Raw genomic sequence first — 23,208 nt, 5'->3', positions numbered from 1 at the left:
AGTTTCTGACCTACTAAAACTACTTTTGTAACAAAGAAATTTTGTATCATTGGTATGCTTGAAAATTATGAATTATTTTTGTGAACTAATTGCAGAGTTAACTTTTTACATTTGAATTGCAACTGAGTTGTTCTTTCAGGCTGCAGCGTACACCTATCAAACTCCAGTGTTTTGCATTGGATCCTGTATCTTCAGCTAAAGAAAATATAGGCTATATTGTGCTTGATTTAAGGGCTGTACAGGAAAAGAAACAGGTATGTTATGGGATATAGAGTTTTTAAAAATTATATTTTGACAATAGTACTCTTACAGGTAGCAGAATTTGAATTAAGACACAGGCAAAACTTTTGGGTCTTGTTTTGGACTATGACTTCTAGTTGATGGTGTACTTCTCTTTTTTCAGAGGAGACATGTTGACTATATAAGAACACAGGCAAATGAAAATACTTTCATGCTAATCTTGCACTTCTGAATTTGAGAACTGGAACACTTGTAAGCAATACTTCTAAGCAATTCCATTATTTAATCACCTGGAAAAATTTATCAAAACAATTGAATTGAGTCTCCATCATCAAATCAAGTCTTTTTTTTTTAATGGGCCTCTGTGGAAGATGTGTTAGGTGATCAGAAGTTCTAGCCCCATAACAGATCATAGAGCAAATGTATTGTATAAATTTAATCAAACTTTGTTGTGCTTGATCAAAACGTAACTGATATGGGTCATAACAGGACCCTTGTGTCTTATTTTGATATCGTGTTTCTTAAGGATTTGTCTTCTGCATGACTTTGCACTTTCAGTTGAGAACTCAAAGATTTTTTTCTTTTCTAAAGATTTATGGCATATTTTTCCTGCTAACTTGTTTGCTGTACGAATTGGTGGAAAAGAGTATGTTCAGCTAGTCTTCCAAGAATCGTTCTGTAGAATCTTTCTGTATAATGGTGTACTCAAAATAGACCAAAGTTTTGGAAACAAAAAACAAGGTATATTTCTGTAGGTGATGAAGTAGAAATGCTAGAGCAAGTCTAGTTTTTCTGTAACAATATTATACTATTTTCCTGTTTTTAAATGCTTTTGGGTTTTATTTTTGTTTTTAATTATGTAGGCACCAAAATGGTATCCTCTGCTTAGTAACAAGTACACTAAATTTAAATCTGAAATACAAGTAAGTGTTGTGTTGGAGGCTGATTCAAAAGCACTCGTTGATGGTTTTAAGGCAAAGGAGGCACCCCCTAGAGAAGGGAAGGGTAAGTAACATAATGTCTTTGAATTAAAAATGTTCCTGTGCCAGACAAACATATCACCTGTTGCAAATGTTTTGGCTTAAGTCTCAAGAGAATTTTAATTTCATAGTATTTCCAATGCAAATCCTTTAGAGCTGATTAAGGTACCTTGTGGTAATAACTTTGCAAGGATACTTCACTGTGGTAATTGTGTGACTTTCAGGTGGACAGAGCTGCAAACCAACCGATCTTTACAATCAGCATCAGGGACTCATAGTTTACTCCTATAGGCATCTTAATCATATTTCAGGGCTTTAGAAAGTTCTGTAATGAAAGAAATAACAAAGGACCTTCTTTACAGAATACGGTTTCAGTATTTTGGGCTTGAAATTATAAAGTAGTGCAATATTTCATTTGTTGTGTAGTAGTCTTCTCTTTTCTGCTAGGTTTTTCATCCAATCTAAATCATCCAGTGCATATGTCATGTTCTATTGCTAATGTAGTTACATCTACTTTCACTATTAGGATTTATTCCACTTCTACATTCCCTTGTACATTCCTCTTAAAATTGATTAGTGAAACTTGTCAAAAACCTGTTAGAACTCAAATGTCAATGCTAGTAGGTACCTTTATTTGTGTGCTGTGCTTTTCAGTCATTTTTTTAATCTGCTGGTTTTTTTAATGCAGGTTAGTAGTTTAAAAAAAAACACAAAACCAAACCCTTAGAAACTTGATTAAAAAAAAAAAGACTCCCAAAGCAAAACCAGATTTACCTAGACCCTCATCCTCCACCTGGAAGTCTATCTAAATTTCTCAAAACTGAGCCTCTGTTATTACAACTAGTGGATTTTCTCCTACTTATCTTACAATGCTGTGGTTTTGTGAAAACAAAGTGGTCAGTGGCACTAAGTGTTTTACAAGGTTTCTGGCCCAGGCTTCGATGACTTTATGTCAATGCGCGCAGCATGGGGAATAAGCAAGAGGAGTTAGAAGTGTGTGCGCGCCTGTTGGATATGATCTTATTGGCATCATGGAGATGTGGTGGGATGAATCCTATGACTGGAGTGTCAGAATAGAAGGGTACAGGCTCTTTAGGAAGGATAGGCAGGGGAGAAGAGGAGGAGGAGTTGCCCTCTATGTCAAGGACCAGCTGGAATGCATGGAGCTGCACCTGGGGACGAATGAGGTCCCAACAGAGTTTATGGGTTAGGATTAAAGGGAGAGCAGGGACAGGGGATGTAGTAGTAGGGGTCTGCTACAGACCACCTGACCTGGAGGACTGGGTGGATGAGGCCCTCTACAGACAGATAGGAGCTGCCTCACATTCACGAGCCCTGGTCCTCATGGGGGACTTCAACCATCCTGATACCTGTTGGAAGGACAACACAGCAGGCCATAGGCAATCCAGGAGGTTCCTGGAATGCATGGATGATAACTTCCTTCTCCAAGTGGTAGAGGAACCAACGAGGAGAGGTGCTTTGCTGGACTTTGTTCTCACTAACAATGAAGGGCTGGTGGGGAACGTGACGCTCAAGGAAAGCCTTGGCTGCAGCGATCATGAAATGGTAGAATTCAAGATACTTAGAGAAGCAAGGAGGGTGCATAGCAGGCTCACTACTCTGGATTTCAGGAGAGCAGACTTTGGCCTCTTCAGGGATCTCCTTGCTAGAGTACAATGGGATGAGGCCCTGGAGGGAAGAGGGGCACAAGAAAGCTGGTTAATATTCAAGGATCACCTCCTCCAAGCTCAGGAGCGGTGCATCCTAACAAAGAGAAAGTCGGGTAGGAACACCAGGAGGCCTGCATGGATGAACAAGGAGCTCCTGGACCAACTCGGACACAAAAAGAAGGCCTATAGGGGGTGGAAGCAAGGACAGGTAGCCTGGAAAGAATACAGAGCGATTGTCCAAACTACCAGAGATCAGGTTAGGAAAGCTAAAGCCCTGATAGAGTTAAATCTGGCCAGGAACATCAAGGGCAACAAGAAAAACTTCTGTAGGTATGTCAGTGGTAAAAAAAATCTGGGGAAGATGTAGGCCCTCTCTGGAAGGAAACGGGGGACCTGGCTACCCGGGATATGGAGAAGGCTGAGGTTCTCAATTACTTCTTTGCCTTAGTCTTCACTGGGAAGAGCTCCAGCTGCACAGCCCAAGTCACAGAAGGCAAAGGCAGGGACTGTTGAGAATGAAGAACTGCCCACTGTAGGAGAAGATCAGGTCCGAGACCATCTAAAGAACCTGAAGGTGGACAAGTCCATGGGACCAGATGAGGTGCATCTGCGGGTCCTGAGGGAACTGGCAGATGAAGTTGCTAAGCCACTATCCATCATGTTTCAGAAGTCGTGGCAATCTGGTGAAGTTCCCAATGACTGGAAAACAGGAAACATAGCCCCCATCTTTAAAAAGGGGGGAAAAAAGAAGACGCAGGGGACTACAGGCCAGTCAGTCTCACCTCTGTGCCTGGCAAGATCATGGAGCAGATCCTCCTGGCAAGTGTTCTAAGGCACATAGAAAATAAGGAGGTGATTGGTGACAGCCAACATGGCTTCACTAAGGGCAAATCCTGCCTGACTAATTTGGTGACTTTCTATGACAAGGTTACAGCATTGATGGATAGGGGAAGAGCAACTGACATTGTCTACCTGGACTTATCCAAAGCATTTGATACTGTCCCACACAACGTCCTTGTCTCTAAACTGGAAAAACATGGTTTTGATGGATGGACCACTTGGTGGATAAGGAATAGGCTGGATGGTCGCACTCAAAGAGTGGTGAATGGTTTGATGTCCACATGGAGGCCAGTGACAAGTGGTGTTCCTCCGGGGTCAGTACTGGGACCAGTGCTATTTAACATCTTTGTTGGGGACATGGACAGTGAGATTGAGTGCACCCTCAGCGAGTTTGCAGATGACACCAAGTTGTGTGGTGTTGTGGACATGCTGGAGGGAAGGGATGCCATCCAGAGGGACCTTGACAGGCTGGAGAGGTGGGCCTGTGAGAACCTCATGAAGTTCAACAAGGCCAAATGCAAGGTCCTGCATGTGAGTTGGGGTAATCCCAAGCACAAGTACAGGCTAGGTGGAGAATGGATTGAGAGCAGCCCTGAGGAAAAGGACTTGGCAGTGCTGGTGGATGAGAAGCTCAACATGAGCCGGCAATGTGCGCTGGCAGCCCAGAAAGCAAATCGTATCCTGGGCTGTATCAAAAGAAGTGTGGCCAGCAGGTCGAGGGAAGTGATTCTGCCCCTCTACTCAGCTCTCGTGAGACCCCATCTGGAATACTGTGTTCAGCTCTGGAGTCCCCAACATAAGAAGGATGTGGAGCTACTGGAGCAAGTCCAGAGGAGGGCCACAAAGATGATCAGAGGGCTGGAGCACCTCTGCTATGAAGACAGGCTGAGAGAGTTGGGTCTGTTCAGCTTGGAGAAGAGAAGACTCCAGGGTGATCTTACAGCAGCTTTCCAGTACCTTAAGGGGGCTTACAGGAAAGCTGGAGACGGACTTTTTACAAGGGTGTGTAGTGATAGGACAAGGGGCAATGGATTTAAACTGAAAGAGGGCAGATTTCAATTAGATATAAGGAAGAAATTTTTCACTCAGAGGGTGGTGAGGCCCTGGAACAGGTTGCCCAGAGAAGTTGTGGATGCCCCATCCCTGGAAGTGTTCAAGGCCAGGTTAGATGAGGCTTTGGGCAAGCTGGTGTAGTGGAGGATTTCTCTGCCCATGGCAGGGGATTTGGAACTAGATGATCTTTGATTTCCCTTCTAACCCAAACCATTCGATGATTCTTTGACCTCGCTGCATTGCAAGAGTGGTTAATGTAGTATTAAAGTTCTGGTGTAATCACTTACTCCATCTTTCAGGTTCACAACAAAGCACAGGGAATTTTGAATGCTTTAAATTTTGTAAAGGAGGCAAGGAACTACTATAAATGTTTTGTTAATCTGCGCTTCCCTTGTGATCTTTCTGCCCACAAGCTCTTCTACCCCTCATGACTCTGGCAGAAAATACAAGAAATCCCTTCTGCCTTCACCCAGCACTGTCTTCCACTTCATGCTTTGATATAAGCAAATTTGCCAGCTTTTGCCTTTCTTCTGTCATCTCAAGATTAGTTGATAACCATATTTAGGCAATGGAGGAAAACAAATGTGTAGATTTTCGCAGGTTTGAAGTTATCTTCCCAAGTGTTAGATATCGCAAAGCTAGGCTACCCAGTTCTAGTCTAGTCAGATAGTAAAGGAGATACTTTCCTTTTAGGATTCATACACTTGGGTTTTTTATATTATTTCTTCCTTTGCTGACCTAAGTGCTCTAAAGTTTCCGGTGTTTGAAACAGAGCCTTTTGGATCACAACCAAAAGTGCTGTGTGATTATTACTCTTTGGCGAAACCTGAGGTGCCTTGACATGTATTAAATTACTGGTACTATGGAGTAGAAACTAGTAAACCAGAATTCATGGAATAGAATCACACAATCATAGAATGGTTTGAGTTGGAAGGGACCTCAAAGATCGTCTAGTTCCAATCCCCCTGCCATGGGCAGGGACACCCTCCACTATACCAGGTTGTTCAACACCTCATGCGCCCTGGCCTTGAACACTTCCAGGGATTCAATTTAAACAGTGTTTTATGCACTGAAGTCTTCAGATGAAAAGTCTTTAACTGAAACATTCCAAAAGTCTGTGGCATGAGATGTCATACTTTCAACAGTTGAACATACTGTCATGTGCAGTTACTATCTTGCATTTTCCTTAATGAGTAAAATGGAGAAATGGCATGGTAGACTCTAGCCTAATGAAATAAAGTTGCAGTCACTGTAATGTTACTCACTGTGGCCACTGAATAGAAATTAATTTCAGATTCTTTTTTTTTTGTAGCTATACCTGTGTATACTTAGACTCTTTTGTTTTGAAATCAAGATCTTTATTTGCAATTTTTCTTTCCTTATGTACAATAATTAAAGGTAAAATTACAGTTATGTAAGATTACTACAGCAATTAATAAGGTCACAAGTTAGGTAATATTTTTCTTCTCTCTTAGCATCTGCCCTTCTTTCTGGACTAGACCCTAAAAGTATTGTACCAATCTGGAATGAAGAAGAGGGATATCATCAAATTGGACCAGCAGAGTATTGCAGAGACTACTTTGTCTTGTCTATAACTATTGTGTTTGCTGCACAGTTGGAACAGGTTTGTTTCCTTGCTATGTGTAGTTTTTAGGAAGTATTATCCTATGTTTGTATTTTTGCCCTTCTGTGCCTTATTTCTAGTTAGGATTTTTTTATGGTCTTATAAGTTTCTTGCAATAAATAGCCTTGTCCCATGTGGAATTAATATACATTAATTTGAGTTGTAAAACTTTGTGTAATGCTTACATGTCAGATTACAGATGAAAGATCAGAATTCTTTTGGAGCACTAAAATTGCATTTTTTTAATTCTGCACTTTTATGAAATGCATACATTTATATTACAATTCAGTATAAAAAGTATATGTATGGATAATATCAGTCTTCAGTGCAGTACCCATATGCTGGAATTCAAATATGACTAATTACCTTTCAGATCTGTAAGATATATGAAACAGTAGAGTTTATATGTTGCCTGTGGGAAGGGCTTACTAGCTTGAGTGAAGTGCCATGCTAATGTGATTATATCAGCTTTAGGCCTCAGCTGCTGTGTTTATGCTGTACTGTACCACACTGATAGATGTATGATTTAAAAATATAGGTATGCCTAAGTTACTGTGAAAGTCATGACTCTAAGCCAGCATGATTTTAATTGATCTATAACTCATAGTGTATGATAAACCTTTCTCAGTCTTGTCATCTTTTTTCAGAGAAAATTGTTTTCCATGTCAGAATTATAAGGCCTTGTGAAGTAAACTTACTGTGATCACTCTAGGGTAGCTTGTACCTTTTCAGGCATTGAACTGAGTTGCAGTGGCTGCAAGATGAAGTAGCTGTTTCTGGCTGTTCCAGTCTTTTATTCAATCACATAAGTTATTATATAACTCAGTATCTAATCTGCATTGTTTATTTACAGGATATATATTTTGTGGAGGCACTGCTTATTTCTGAATACTTGTGCAGTGCTTGACATTATTGATTACATTATGTCAGTTACAGCCCTTGGTGCTGATAAATCTTAAAGGTAATTCAAAATGGGTCATTTTGCAAGTTGTTGATATTGTTGTAAAGTAAAATTATTTCTTTTTTTCAGTTTGAATATTTAATATTAAGTCTTCTCTTTTTATGTGTGTAGTGCAAGCTAGGATTTAGGTCAGCTGCTCTGTAGTTTGAGGTCACTTTAAGCTCTTTAAGTTCCAAGTTAATGCTTAAGGATTACTGTAACTGTACGTTAATGAAAGATACATTCTTCTTTTCTGCACCTTTTTTAGTTAGTTCCTAGTACTATGAAGCTTCCTGAACGACAGCCTGAGTTTTTTTTCTACTACTCATTACTGGGAAATGATGTCACAAATGAACCTTTCACTGATTTAATTAATCCAAACTTTGAGCCAGAAAGAGCTTCGGTTCGAATACGTAGTACAGCTGATGTCCTTCAAGTTTATCTTTGTGCACAGTCAAAATTGCAGGTAAGCTGTTTCTTCTCAAATGTGAAAGAAAATAAATAATGAAAATAAAAGAAATAGAATATGGCTCAGACTCAAACTGGGAAGCATTTTTCTTTCCAAAACTAGATTGTATTATAGTATTTTGGCTCAAATATGACTTGATCCTCTTGCTGATACGAGGGAAACCCTAGCAGCAAGTTTCCCAGCTCAGAGCGAGTGCAGTCTCTTTAGCACAGTTGCTGTAGTAAGCTGGGTTACATGTCATGAAAAAAGGTTTTACTGAAACATGATATTCCCAGAGAGCTAATGTGGCAGTCTCAAGAGCTCAGAGCTCTGAGACCTGCTCTGCGTCAGACCATCTGCAACCCACAGTCCTGCTTTGTGCTGCCTGTGATAACCTCACCCACACCAGCTGCTCAGGTCATTCTTGCCCAGGTTCTAAAATCACTGTGCTCAGCACTCTTTGTGAATAATAAGGGAGGTCTGGCTTTCTTCCCTGCTCCTTAGCCAAATACTATTTTTAAGTACACTGCAGCCATATTTGGGCTGTTACGGGATGTTGCTTATCTTTAGCTGTGCCTTTAAATGGAGGACGTGGTTTAGTGGTGGAGTTGGCATTGTTAGGTTTATGGTTGGAGTCACTATCTAAGGGTCTTTTCCAACCTGAAGGATTCTATGATTCTAAACATTGGGTTGTATTGAAAGTGTTTATGGCTATCTGTGGTCTAGGCCCAGCTGGCAACTAAGCACCGTGTGGCTACTGGCTCACTCCTACTCCCCTGGTGAGATGGGGAGGAGAAAGTGTAACAAAAGGCTGGTGGGTCAAGACAAGGACAGGGAGCTGTCACTCACCAGTTATGGTCATGGGCAAAACAGACTCTACTTGAGGGGAGGAAATTGATTTTGATTGGTAACAAATTAATCAGAGTAGGATAACAAAGAAAATCTTAAACACCTTCCCCTCACCCTCTCCTCCTTCCTGGGCTCAACTTTGCTCCCAAATTCTCTACCTCCAGCAGCTTGGGGGAAGGGGGTTGTGGTCAGTTCGTCACACACGTTGTTGCTATTGCTCCTGCCCCTTCAGGGGAAGGACTTCTGACACTCTTCCCCTGCTCCACCATGGGGTCCCTCCCGCAGGAGACAGTTCTCCATTAACTTCTTCGACATGAGTCCTTTCCGCTGGCTGCAGCTCTTTGCTAACTGCACCAGCATGAGTCCCTCCCACAGGATGCAGTCTTTCAGGAACTGCTCCAGTGTGGTATCCTGGTTTCGACTGGGAAGGGGTGAGTTAGCAGGTTTCCCACAGAGTCATGACCACCTTCAGGTGCAGCCGTCGGTGTGGAATCCTCCACGGGCTGCGCGTAGGTCTCTGCTCTGCTGTTCATTTCTGTGGGCTGCAGAGGGGCCACGGCTGTCTCACCACGGGCTGCAGGGGAACTCAGCTCTGGCGCAGCTCCTCCTGCTCCATCTCCACTGACCTGGTGTCTGCATAGCTGTTTTCTCCCCCATCCCACTCCTCTCTCCTGACTGGCCTGATGAACCCTGGTGACCCTGGTGGGACAGGCTCTGCCCAGCGGGTGCTCTGGGAGCAGGGAGCTTAGGAGTGCTCCTCAAGTCTCGATTTAGGGAGAAGGAAGGCTGTTGGCCAATGTCGCTGGGCTGTGGGGAGCTGCTTCGCAGTCTGGGGCTGTGCACGGACCTGTGGGGCACCCAGCTATGCTGGTGTGGTCACTGCCAGGCAAGGGGCAGTGGCCCCATGTGGACGGTTCCCCTCTGCAGTTTTTCCTTTCCTATTTTAAATCCGTTATCACAGAGGTGCTACCAGTGTCACTGATGAGCTCAGCCTTGGCCAGAGGCAGGTCCAGCATGGAGCTGGAGAAGCTTCCAGCAGTTTCCCCCAGGAGCTGCCCCCGTGGCCTGTCCCCTGCTGCCGAAACCTGACACAGTCTGGCTCACACCTTCCTTGCTACAAAACAAGAGACCACTTGGTTGAGGGTGGTATAGGGTTTCTAATAACATAGCTGGTGAATAAGACAGTGTTAGTTACACTAAGTAGGTCTTGGATCTGGACCCTTATAAAATTATTTTTCATTAAACTTGTACGGACCATTCCAATTTTGTTACCCAGGTTAGTTTAAGAATATTTCTGTTTAAATCTTACACTGTTTCAGATGTTTTTTTGTCTCAACTTTGGGTGTTTTTCTAATGACAGTTTTTGGTGAAACATGCACTGATGTGTTTGGAATTTAATCTTAGTCTATGGTCTTGAAACAAAGTATTTAATATAGCATGTATTATATATGTACATGTACAGAGAATTCTATGTGTTTTCATCATGTTAAAGAATGACTTTTTGAACAAGAGGTGTCGTGAGATCAGATCCACATCTTGATTTACAGTTTTCTTTCTCTGACTTCTCAATCAGCTTCTTAAAATTTAGGATATAGGATCAGACAACTGCATTCTAATCTTTAATGTGTTTTTTTCTGAAAATGAAATCTTTAGTCAAAAGATGGTAGCTACCAGTCTAGGGGGGATGTGTGTGTGGGTATATATCACAGAATCACAGAATGTTAGGGATTGGAAGGGACCTTAAAGGATCATCTAGTCCAATCCCCCTGCTGGAGCAGGACCATCTAGATCAGATCACACAAGAACATGTCCAGGCGCGTTTTGAACATCCCCAGAGAAGGAGACTCCACAACCTCTCTGAGCAGCCTGTTCCAGTGTTCTGTTACCCTTACTGGGAAGAAGTTCTTCCTCATGTTTAAGCGGAACCTCCTATGTTCCAGCTTATATCCATTTCCCCTTGTCCTGTCATTGGATGCCACTGAGAAGAGCCTGGCTCCATCCTCATGACAGTCACCCTTTACATATTTATAAACATTAGTGAGGTATCCCCTCAGTCTCCTTTTCTCCAAGCTAAAGAGACCCAGCTCCCTCAGCTCCTGGAGCTGCTCCACTCTCTTAATCGTCTTTGTGGCCCTGCGCTGGACTTTCTCAAGCAGTTCCTTGTCCTTCTTGAACTGAGGGGCCCAGAACTGGACACAATACTCCAGGTGCAGCCTCACCAGGGCAGAGTAGAGAGGGAGGAGAACCTCTCTTGACCTACTAACCACACCCCTTCTAATACACTCCAGGATGCCATTGGCCTTCTTGGCCACAAGGGCACATTGCTGGCTCATGGCCATCCTGCTGTCCATCAGGACCCCCAGGTCCCTTTCCTCTGTGCTGCTCCCCAACTGTTCAGTCCCCAACTTGTACTGGTACATGGGGTTGTTCTTACCCAGATGCAAGACTCTACACTTGCCCTTGTTGTATTTCATTCAGTTTCTCTCTGAATGGCAGCACAGCCTTCAGGTGTGTCAGCCACTCCTCCCAGTTTAGTGTCATCACAAACTTGCTGACCGTGCACTCTATTCCCTCATTCAAGTCACTGATGAATATGTTGAACAATACTGGTCCCAGTACCGACCCTTGAGGGACTCCACTGGATACAGGCCTCCGACTGGACTCTGTCCCATTGACCACTACTCTCTGCCTTCTATCCTTCAGCCAGTTCACAATCCACATCACTATCTGATCATCCAGACCACACTTCCTCAGCTTAGCTGTGAGGATGCTGTGGGAGACTGTCAAATGCTTTACTGAAGTCAAGATAGACCACATCCACTGCTCTACCATCATCCACCCACTGGGTGATGTCCTTGTAAAAGGCTATCACGTTTGTCAAGCATGACTTCCCCTTAGTGAAGCCATGTTGACTGCCCCTAATGACCCTCTTATCCTTGATATGCCTAGAGACAGCACCAGGGATAAGTTGTTCCATTATCTTTCCAGGGATGGAGGTGAGGCTATATATGTAGTCTATGATTGTATTTGTGTATATGTGTATGTATGTATATATACACCTAGGTGACACCTTTTAGCATTAAAATCTTCATTAAGTGTAATGAATAAAGTGTTCTGATCTGCTAAAACACAACTGAAGTGAGTTCTTATTCGGGAAAGAGCAAGTTGGTATGTAAGTTTCAAAGAGTAACTTTCACTGAGGAAAATGAATTACCTTAGTGTGGTGCTTTTAAGATCTGTCTTTTACTTAGGTGTGTAAATACTAAGCTTTGGAGGTAAGAAAGAGTTGAGTCAAGTTTTGACAAAGGAATAATGGTTCTTACCAGGAATTAAGAACATAGTTACTTAATTCCAGAAATCCTTGTTCTCTAAGTGGTGTCTAAATATATGCACAAAGGCTGAGCTTTCAAATACAGTTTTTTCTTTACCTTAGTCATGCATTTTATACACCTATACGTTAAAGGCAAGAATCTGGGCTGTGTTTAGAGGCCACAGAGTATTGAATTTGTTGTCCAGAAGGATGATATGACAGATCCTCAGAAAGGCAGTGCAGTGATCCGCTACTGCGCTTAGCACTGGGCAAATCCTACCTGTTCAATTCTGAAATTTCATAGCTGTTCTTATACTGCTCAAAACGCTCGTTCTCAGCATACAGGGTCTAGACTAGGGGTGATCATTTTAATTTGTTGTATTTATGCTACCTTTGGTAGAGGGTGAACTGACAGTTCAAGTGGAAATGCACATGCCAGTTACTTTCTAGCACTTCTGTATGTATACAGATCCATCTTTGCTGTGGGGACCAGTCTCTTGGAAGCACTGAAATACCCCTGTCTGGACTACTGAAGAAAGGAAATGTGGAGATTGATCAACATCCTGTGGCAATAGAAGGAGCATTTGCCCTTATTCCACCAAATAGAGCTAAACAGAAACTGCCACAGTTGCCCTTGGATATGACTCCTACTATTGGGGTATCTGTGATCCTGCAAAGGGAGAGGTTGAGTGCCCAGGTATAGCTTACTTGTTTATTGTTGATTTAGACACTGTTGCACAGTTTCATGGTAACAAAATATTGGTATTTCTAAGTCATATTTGACAGTTAAATATGTAAAAGCAAACCTGAAAGAATAAATTGCTTTATATGAATAATCCTTTTACTGCTTCATTTCTCTATGTCAGAAAAATATTCTCAAACTATAAAAATGTTGTAGACAGAATTTTCCAGTGTAAGTCATGATCAATAAGAAAACTATATCACTTCATTCAGCCTTTGATTCCCTTAAATGCTCCAACTGAACCTAAACAGCCACAAGAGAAAGTTGTTTCACCTATTAGTGGAAAAACAGAGGGCCTGCAGCAGAGATCCCAGAATGTCCCATCTCAAGCTGACCACTTTTCTTCAACAGAAGATGAAGCTACAGAAAGTGAAGTGGAAAGTCTTAAGTTTGAAAAAGGCACGAAACTACAGAAAAAGGGTATGTGGTATTTAATTTTTTCCCCAGTTGTCCAGTGTGGTCTGGGATCATATGCTACTTGTTTGTGGTGATAAATTTCAGGCAAGTAAGAGTTATTCAAATGAAGCAAGTAACAGGAGAAGAACAAATGTTGTAATTTGAACATGGTGATTGCTGAAAACACTTGAAAGAGCCAGACTGGGGATTTGGTGGTGTGCAGATTACAAGTGACGTGGATGGTCATCAGCTTGAAAAATAATACTAGAAATGTTTGGAATTGTCTGAATTTGAGAGTGATGAAGGTTCATTACAATACCTATGAAGAAACTGACTTGCTCAATAAGGAGATGAGGAGGTCTAACGTTCACATCTAAGTAAAAAGGCGGGGGAAATGTGGGTTTTTTAAGATTTCTAAGGAATTTACTATGTGGATTTGAAAACAGACAAAAAAAAAGTGAAAGCAAACATCGATGCTATACAGATTCCTGAACAAAACCAAGCAACTGGGATTTTTGTTTTTACGTTATCCTCTTGTTAGGTACTTGGTAGCCCATATAGCCTTCTAAGATTGGGGACAAGTCCAAGAGGAACAGAGGTGAGAAAGGAAGAAATACTATAATGATAGAGTAAAGCTCAGAAGAATGAATGTTAGTTTGCTAAACATTACTGAATATGCATCTTCTTAAGAGATGACTTATTAATAAAGCCACATTATTATTTTTCTAATGATATTTGTATTACTGTTATTTTGAGATTGGTCCTAAAGACACCCAGTTCTGTAGATGAAAATCTGTGTCCTAGAACGTGCTCTCAGGATTTGTCTGCCAATTTGGCCAATTTTTTTTAATCCTGACTGATCTTATCTAAGCAAGGATTAAGTCCTTTATATGGAACGTGTCAAGAAAAAGTATTGTGAACCCAGCAGCTCGTTTGAATCTGTGGTTAAGAAATCAAGGATTGTACTTTTTTATTAATAGTAATAATTATTTTATAACTCTCTGTTTTGGTAAGATGCAAAACATCATTTCACATTTCTCTTTCAGGGCTGGTGGCTGAGTCTTGCCAAGAGGCTAACAAACAGAATACTGAAGAGCTTCCAGTTTTCAAATCGCAGAGCAGAGCAAAATCACCTCTATTGTCAGGTCTGCAAAATTCCAGTAATGCAGAATTTATTGAATTTAGTATGGTGAATTAAATTTGAATATAGTAGCAACTTAAATGAATTTTAACAGTAGACTGTATGCAATTTTTGTTCTCTTGTCTGTGACAGCTTTAAACTTGTATTCAGCCATTTCATTGCACCAAGCAGTCTAGTGATATTTTACCTGAATCACTGAAAATTGTCATTCCTATGTTGTGCTAACTAGCTGATGTTGAAGTATTATTGAATTTGTGTGTGTGTGTGTATGTCGTTACTGTTAATGCAAATAAAACACTCAAACAATCAGGAAAAAATAAAGTCAATTACTCAGTGATGTATTTCTTTAAAATTGCTGAAAATGGAAACATTTTAGATAATTACGATAATTTAGATAATTATGAAGAAAGACAGTTGGAACAACTAGCAGTTACAAAAGACAGTTGAGTTCTTCACTGGCAGTTTCTTTGCTTCGTTCTCTACTGTCTTAAACGTTTTTGGACGATATCTTTGGGAGACCTTATCTGTAAAACTTATAGTTTGACCTTTTACTCTTTGAAGGCAGTGTTGGATCCCAGAATAAGGACTTAAAAAGCCTGACTATAATTGGAGACAGGCACTCACTGTAGCTTCTGCTTCCTAAATTATAAAATGAAGGTCACAGTAGGTGGGAAATGATCAAACGGCATAAGCAGATGTGCTTTACAGACCTAGCTACAGCATTTTAGTTTACTTTGGTAGTTAAACCTTAGCTTGAGGCTAATTGTTGATGCTGCCTTACATGAGCACTGTAATTGACCTCTGCTTTGTCTTTTTCAGTCTCAAACTAAAGAGTTGGTTAATTCAAAGCAAGCTAAGTTACTACAAATTATTTTTTTTCTGTAAGCCCACCTCTTCTGCATGCCCTCAAGTTGGCTAGGAACAATTATGTGAACTGTTGAAACTGAAGTCTTACAGCATCCTTCTGAAGAATTTAATATTTTGGATCTTAGTCTAAACTTTTTTTTCAGTGAGTAGAACTTACATAGCTTTGAAGATTAATAAAAAAGGAAAAATATTACAGAATCTTTTAAGAAAATTTAAAGTAAATTAAGTTTCTGGTGCTTTTTTCTTTGGAAGCAGTAACTTACAAATAGAGTTGTTATTTTTCATAGTATTGCCTTATATTACAAGGAATTGAAATCTCTTGGGGAAGCAGCTTGGTCTGTACTTGCATTTAAAATGTGAGACCCGTCTTTAATATATTATTGTTAATTTGGGCAGAACAAATTATTAAAAATGTACACAAATGCTCTTCTGTGTTTTCAGCTGATAATGGTCCAGTAGCTCCATCTCAGCCCAACCCTGTGAGTGCGTCCAGTTCATCTGAGCCTCTGTCAGCACAGAAAATTGTTATTCCGGCAGCCTCTCACCATTTTTGCTTTTCGATAGACTTACGAAGTATACGTGGTCTGGAAGTTGGTTTTCCAATAAATTGCGTTCTAAGGTACAATTTATTTTTGTTCATCTTATGCTTGGTGATAGTGGTATCTTTCTTTTCAATACAAAGCCTTCATAATTTGAATAATTGTTGGCAGTGTGCTGCGTGATGCTGATTATATTTATGTAGCTAATTTTCAGTAGCAGAATACTTCAGAATGTTCATCTGGCTCATCACTGAACTTCTGAGCATTACAGCATTAACAATAGTATGTAACACCTCACCTGTACTGTAATTTATATTGAGTCTCACTTCAATATCTGAGCTCAAGTGATATAGATCATTGTTCAGTCCTTAGAGAAAAAAGAGGATTATTTGTCTCCTTACTTTCTGGCTGCCTTTCCAGCTGATCGAAGGAATGATTTCTGTAGCTTTCCGTACCTCCACCAAGAACTCTTTTTAGTGTTTTAGTAAGAGACAGATCACCTGGTTTGTGAGTGACAGTGAATCTGAAGGAAACACATTCTAGTCTTAAAGTGAATAACTTTAATAACTTTTAACAGTGTAATAAACGCATTATCATTCTGAGAGGTAGTATCAGGGTTTTCTGATAGTCTTTGCAGACAAGAAGCAAAGCTTAGTAGAAAGAAGTAGCATCTTTTGTTACATTAATTTGTGGAGTAACAAAAAAGATGAGCTTTGTGCCTGAAGCGAAAGTAGAAAACCACCCAAGCTAGTTTGGAACAATTGCTTAGAGATTAGTTTGTTACAGATGTCAACATGAAAGAAAAGTATGGGAGCACTTTCAGAGTATAAGCAGATGTTAGCTGGGAGGTGAAGGCTAATCTGGAGGAATAAGAACTAGAAAGTGAAGGACCGATTAAAAGTAAAGGTATTGAAACCGGTATCTGTATGCAGGTTGGAGTTTGGTTGGCGTTTTAGCATTGCCAGTGAAGAGGGAAACTTTCTTTTATCAACTTGTTTGTTTTGTTTTAAGTTTTCCTTAGAGTTTAGAATTAGGAGTTCGTAGACACAGGGGTGATTTTGTTGTTTAAAAAAAATAAATTCCTACTCAAGCAATATTAGTTTTTGAAGGCATACGTGAATTCAGTGGTTCATAGCAGTTTTTAGTTTGCCTTCTAGTTTCCATTAGGGCCCTTTTGGTGCACATGATGAAGCATATCTTTAAATGGTTATTTGGTTTGAGAGGGTTAAATATTTGTGGCTGTGGAGATACATCTACATTTGCTTTGTGTTTGTTATTCTGACAGTTTTGTTCAATACAGTTTTAACTGGTCACTGGGAAGTCTATTAGTGTTAATGATTCTTAGAGTTTAAGCTTTGCTTGAACTAGGGTGAAAAGGTGGGGTTAGGGTGGAAGAGTGGAATGTTTTAAAACACAACTAGTATAGATTGCATCATTAAAGGTTTTCTGTATAGGCTGTATCATTAAATAGTACGTGGAAAACAACGTACGATGGGTGGAATTTTGTCACGTACAAGTTTTTTCACGTAACATTCGAAAAATGAATTTGTTTCAGAATAGTGACAACAAATAGGTTTTGCTGTTTCGTGCACTTCAGTTTTTACAGCCAGTCATGAATATGGCAAAAAAATGTAGAGGAGAAACAACCAAATACATAAATGCTGTAGAAAAGTTGCAGGGTAAAATAAATTGCGTTTTCACTGTATATTGGGAGTATTATTTCATTCAATTCTAAACAAGTTCTTTAAATAGCTCTGCATGAACAGTTGAAGTGTGGAATTTTGTAAGTGGCAGCATTTGATGCAGCATTTATTTTATTAGTAACTTAGATAACAGGTGGCATCACCAATTTGAGCAAAGTGAAGTTCAAAATGTTCTTGGCCTCCCCTTTCTCGTAGTTTGTCATACACGGGATTGTGCCAGTAGAGTAGTTTCAGACCACATTGCAAATCATGTTGGTAAAATGATTTGACTTTTAGTGAATTAAATTAATTTAGTGAATTAAAATGACTTTCCTTTTAGTGAATTAAACTGTGGGATTTAAAAATGAAATTCTTCAAATGTGACTGAAATTTTCAAATTCTGACACTACATGTAGGTATACGTAGTTGCTGATTATTGCGTGTTAGACCAGTCTTAGCTGTAAATATAGTTATAAATATTCTCAAGAAACAATCTAGATCTGAATATACTATTCCTTTCTTCTATTTCTCTGCTCACTTTATATAATAATTGCAGAATCTTAATAAAAGATTAATTCACGTGGTTGTGAACATATGAGTTATTAAAACTTTTGTCAAAATAACAGCAAATACAAATGAAGCTGGATCAGTGCTTAAGTAAATGGAAACATAAATATTTGAGAACTCAATTCTATTATTGGATGTATTTGCAAATTTTGCTAACTTCAAATTGTGCTTCAGTAAAAGATAACTTTTTCTCTTTGCAGAAGGTATAAGAAAAAAGTATCTCTATTAAATTATTATTTGATTCTTTTTGTTGCTGTTTTTATTAGGTACTCGTATCCATTTTTTGGCAGTGCAGCACCTATTATGACAAGCCCACCTGTAGAAGTCAGAAAGAACATGGAAGTCTTTCTTCCACAGTCCTACTGTGCATTTGACTTTGCAACTATACCTCATCAACTTCAAGATACATTCTTCAGGTGATAACTTGCATTCTTTTTGTCTTAATTACACTTCTGTTTTTTTATTGTAAATGCAGTCAGGAGTTCAAATTGTTTACTTAAGACTATCAGTTTGAGAATTTAGTTAAGAATTCAGTGCTAATGCCAACTAATATTTAATACAGTGCTCTTCCAGTTTCTCTATTACTTACATTTAAAGTCAAGGACTCTAAAATTCTTGTTTTTATCTCTTGAGCACTTACACAGGGGTCATTGCTTACAGAAACAAGTGCTATTGCTATAAGTTATTAAATTAAAGGTTGGTATCATACTTTTAACAAAGCATTACTTAACTGAAATAGATGAGGTTTTGTATTTTTCTTTTTAATACGTGACTATATGATATCTTTGAAAATCAGCAAGAACCTAGGAAGTCAAGTACACTGAGGGCTGTGGGACAGTTTTCCCAGTAGTCTCATCAGCTTTCGATACTGATGAAGATGAGGAACAAAGAATTGCCAAAATAGTGGCATTTTGAAAGAAGAGGTGGAGAAGAGGTATTCTATGAGTGCCAATGACTAGAATTTGTTTATAGGTATTTATAAATGAAGATCATCTAGGTCTGTTAAGATTTTAATCACTTTCACTGTGGCATTGTTCCTTCTAGTAATTGCAGAAAGGAATGATAATCTGACCAAAGTGAGTAAGTGATGGAGAAGATAGAAAGTCAGTCACTGGTTCCTCTGAAGGAGAGGCAGTAAACTCATCTCCTTGTTTGACAATTGTGACCGTCGCTGATTTGAGAAGTTACATTCAGAACAATAGGTCTTTTTCCCAAATGAATAGGAATGCTTCCTCTTTTGTGTTGATGCCTGACACTAAAATCACTTCTTTGTTTCAGATTACCTCTGCTGGTTGAATTGTGGCACAAGGATAAAATAGCTAAAGATTTACTTCTAGGGATGGCAAGACTTCAGCTTTCAAAAGTTTTGGGTTCGGAAAAAACCCGGTTCTTGGGTGGCAATGGTGAACAGTGCTGGCGTCAGACTTGTAATGAAACAGTCAGTGTCACAGCAGCACAAGGGTAAACAATTTTAAAAAATTACTTATTCTGTAGCAAGTTTTGAAGAATTGTTTGTTTAGTAGTTCCCTGGAAAACGGCAAGCCTTTCCTGTTTACCTTTTGAATAGGTGAACAGGCTGTAGGGTACTGCAGTATGGGTGTGGGAATAAGCATCCAAGAGATTAAAAGTCAGATTACCACAGGCATGTAGTGCAACCCTGGACAACTACCAGAGTCATTGTAATAAACCTTTACAAAATCACAATCTTGGGTAAGCCTCACAGACTGATTAAAGAAATAAATAATTGGAAAAAAATGTTACTGAGGCAATTGTAAGTTGCTTAACAGTTACAAAAAGCTGTTGATATTCCAGAAAATAGTTAAGACTGTTTGTCCATAGTACGCTTTTAGATGCAACTGACTTCAGTGAAAGTTAGGAGAACAGATAAATCCACAGAGTGGAGAGTTTTCCTGTTTCAGGATTATACCCTGTGATCGCAGCAGGGGTTTGAGCTTGTGTACATCAGGAGCAGTGTTATTAGTTAATATTCTGTCTGAAGATAGATTTTCATTTACGCAGAGGAGTGACGTTCTTTTTTGTATATGAAGAAGTTTAATTTACAGTCAATTCTGTCCTGTGTCCTTGTTGAAGATGTGAGCTGTGCTAGCAATCAGTGTCTAGACCCTCATCTTTTGCTGTGTGATAACGGAACTTGATTATGCCTTTAATAATACATATAGTTGCTACTAAGACCGAGGTTGACTTTAAACTTCTGATCCTACAGATAATTACAACATGCTATATTTGATGTGCAGGAAACTTAATGTTACTGACACAAAGACTAATATCCTCCCTCCTCCATAACTGATAGAAAATTGATCTCTGACTTTGTTTAAACCTTTTTATGTGAAAGCCAGTACAGCCTGATTCTGTAGAGAGTTACTTTATGATCTCACTGTACGTGAAGGTTCACGCTTTCACCAATAATAAGGTTGTTAAAATGAAACCCGGTTTTGCATGAAACTTAATGTCCACTAGATGGCATTCTCAAAGTGTAATCAGGTCTCTGCATTTTGCTGAGCTTACAGCTTTCTACCTTTGCTCTTGCTGGTGTTATGTTCTTTTTACGCTGATATATTAAACAGACTTAATTACTCAGTTTTCTGTAGTCCACTACCTTGAATCTTGTTTTGTTTTTTTAATCAGTGACTGATAAAAAGTTGTAAGAGTTTTAAAGCAATAATTTTGTGTTAACTTATGTGAAGTACAAATGTTTGTTGTGGTTTTTCCCCATGAAAATGACTGTGTAGAAGATTGCACCTTTGTCAAAATATTTTAGTGTTGTCTTTTTATATTTGCTGCAAGAATTTTCTGTGAAAACAACAGCCATGGTTTTCATGGTTTAGTCAGTTGGGCAACTAAATGCCACACAGCCACTCGCTCACGCTCCCCCACCCCCCAGGGGATGGGGAAGAGAATTAAAGGGGAAAAGGGAAAGAGACAAACAAGTGATGCACAGTGTAATTGCTCACCACTCGGTGTCCAAGACCTGTCCAGTCACAGACTAACGTTCTGAAACAGATATGTCCCGACACCACAATCCTGGACGAGCAAGAAGCCCAAAAAGAGGGAGCGGGAGGGAGGGAGGGAGGTAGAGGACTCTGAGAGTGAAAGCCCTGGAAGAGCAAAGGCCCTTCTTTCCGGCTGACCCTCATTTTTATACTGAACATGATGCTGCATGATATGGAATACTTCATTGGCCAATTTGGCCCTCAATCCTAAGTCTAAGTTTGGATGATAAGGGGAGTTGTGGACCCTCTGTCCCAGCCATGCTCCCCCCTGTCCTGTTGTGCTCCTGCACACTGGCAAGAACATGGCAGCTGAAAAGTCCTGGAGACCTCAGTGCCAACTATAAACATCAGTGCACTGTCAGCATTCTTCTCATAAGGAATCCCAGACTAAAACCAAACATGGAGCTCTTCTAGCTGCTTAAAAGAAGAACTTACTGTGTCCCAGCTGAAACCAGGACAAGGGTTAATTCCTGCAGCCTTCTCTTTCAGATTGCTTGATAACTAATTCTGCGGCTTCCAGGCTTCAAGTGATCGTGTAATTAATTGCTTTGCATCATTGAGTAGTTATGACTGAAAGAGTAGTTTTGTTTTGACCAAGTATGGGTCTACACTGCAGTGTACTTTCATGTTAGACTAGTGATAATTTTCAGTTACGTGATTTGTGTGTATTCTGTCTCTTAATATCTTTCTGTGCAGAAAACTAGCTTTGTTTACTATGTTTTGTCTATGATTAGAGATGAGATAGCCAGAGAAAAACTGCTCTACTTAAGCAGAAACTGCAACTAATTTAAAATTACTTTATTAAAATATCTATCTAGACATTTTTTCACTGTATAAGAGCAGGTAGATTTTAACATATAAGTTGTTTTGACGTTGTTAGTTCCCTGTGGTGAAGCTTCCAGAAATGTGCCTTCTAGTAATCCAAGGATGGCTTACCATATACGATAGACTAAGTGACTTATTATACTGTGAATAACTAGAAGGTTACTGTTAACATTTGTAAAAGCAAGGCTAATGAAATTCATTGACTCTTAAAACAAAGTCAGCAGCAATACCTGTATTCAACAGGTATATTTTGGTGGAAAGATTTATGACTGCAGGTACAATTTTGGATCATTTTCTTGTTACAGGGATGTGTTGATCATAATAAGCTGTTAGTTTAATAGGTTCCCAATGACAAGTTATCTGTTAAAGTCAGAAAGCTTACTGTAGATGTACAAGTCAATCCCCAAGTTAAAACAATATACATGGGAGAGCATGTTTAGGCTCTCTTGCAGGCAACTGGTAAGAGTCTCTGAGCTTACACGGAACCTTTTAGCTCTTCAGCTTTGTTTTGTGTGTTGTCTTACAAATCACTTTCTGTATTTTTAAGACAGCTTTCATTACAATAACATTCTACTGCTTTTTATAGGTCAGGCAACAGAATAGCAGAGCTGTCATATGCTATCACTTTGGAAGACTACGGGCTTGTGAAAATGCAAGAAGTTCTGGTGTCAGATTCTTCTCAAGTAAATTTACATAAATCTTATCATTTTTCTTTGAACACTTCTTTGAAAATTTGTGTTTGCAGTTAAAAATTCACTGTTATTACATCAGTGTGTAGGTGCTGGTCAACAACGGCATGCCTCTCACACTCAGCCTCGTTGTGCCTCAGAAAATCATCCAGAACCTCGAGAAACTCTTGAATACAAAGCAGCACTGGAGTTAGAAATGTGGAAGGAAATGCAAGAGGACATCTTTGAAAATCAGGTTTTTACTTCTGTTTATTTCCTAAACTGCAGGACTAACAGAGAAGATTTAGCAGAGTTGGTGAAAGGAATATTAACTGCATATTTCTTAGTTTGCCACCTGAATTTTGCTCGTATAGAATATTAAAACTTCAGATATGCACAAATGTCTTCCATAATTTTAAGGAGGAAGGTTAATTCTTTTCTGTTAGGTGACTGAAGTGGGTGCTGGGTAGTGAAATACATAATACCTCTTTCATAATTTGCCCTTACTATTCATGAAGTACAGTAGATACTCAAGATTCTAATTATTAGTGTTAAATATTAACACTGCATTTCTTTATTCACAGTGAAAATCCATTGCTGTGGATCTGCTCTTGAAGTCATTCTAGGTGTTCTTAGTCGCATGCTTCTTTTTAAATGATACTGAAGATCTAATGTCTATTTATTAAGATGTTTTTCTCAAACTTGAGCTTACTTTGCATTTTGTACTTAAGAATAAGAAATATCTTTCACTATGAGAATCGTACCTTGAGTTATGTAATTCAGTGTTCAAAAATTAGGTTTTAATTCTGTTGCCTC

The 23,208-nt window shown here is 39.5% G+C and overlaps 1 protein-coding gene across 2 annotated transcripts in view; it reads left to right on the top strand.

Moving 5' to 3' along the window:
• Positions 1-23,208, top strand: part of CEP120 (centrosomal protein 120) — a 46,898-nt gene that overhangs the window by 3,882 nt on the left and 19,808 nt on the right. Inside the window, exons 3-14 of one of the 2 annotated variants that reach the window (XM_086628757.1) lie at positions 140-254; positions 1,104-1,245; positions 6,259-6,407; positions 7,616-7,813; positions 12,424-12,651; positions 12,909-13,116; positions 14,139-14,252; positions 15,542-15,719; positions 18,155-18,304; positions 19,167-19,349; positions 22,311-22,407; positions 22,496-22,648. In XM_086628757.1, the coding sequence (XP_086484883.1) occupies positions 140-254; positions 1,104-1,245; positions 6,259-6,407; positions 7,616-7,813; positions 12,424-12,651; positions 12,909-13,116; positions 14,139-14,252; positions 15,542-15,719; positions 18,155-18,304; positions 19,167-19,349; positions 22,311-22,407; positions 22,496-22,648 (1,915 nt within the window). The remainder of the gene's footprint in view (positions 1-139; positions 255-1,103; positions 1,246-6,258; positions 6,408-7,615; positions 7,814-12,423; positions 12,652-12,908; positions 13,117-14,138; positions 14,253-15,541; positions 15,720-18,154; positions 18,305-19,166; positions 19,350-22,310; positions 22,408-22,495; positions 22,649-23,208) is intronic. The other variant, XM_086628756.1, reaches the window with a different exon arrangement.

Source organism: Tauraco erythrolophus, chromosome Z (assembly GCF_009769465.1).
Source record: "Tauraco erythrolophus isolate bTauEry1 chromosome Z, bTauEry1.pri, whole genome shotgun sequence".
Taxonomy (NCBI): Eukaryota; Metazoa; Chordata; class Aves; order Musophagiformes; family Musophagidae; genus Tauraco; species Tauraco erythrolophus.
The sequence above is the reverse complement of the archived record's forward strand: the minus strand, read 5'-3'. Positions and strand labels throughout refer to the sequence as shown.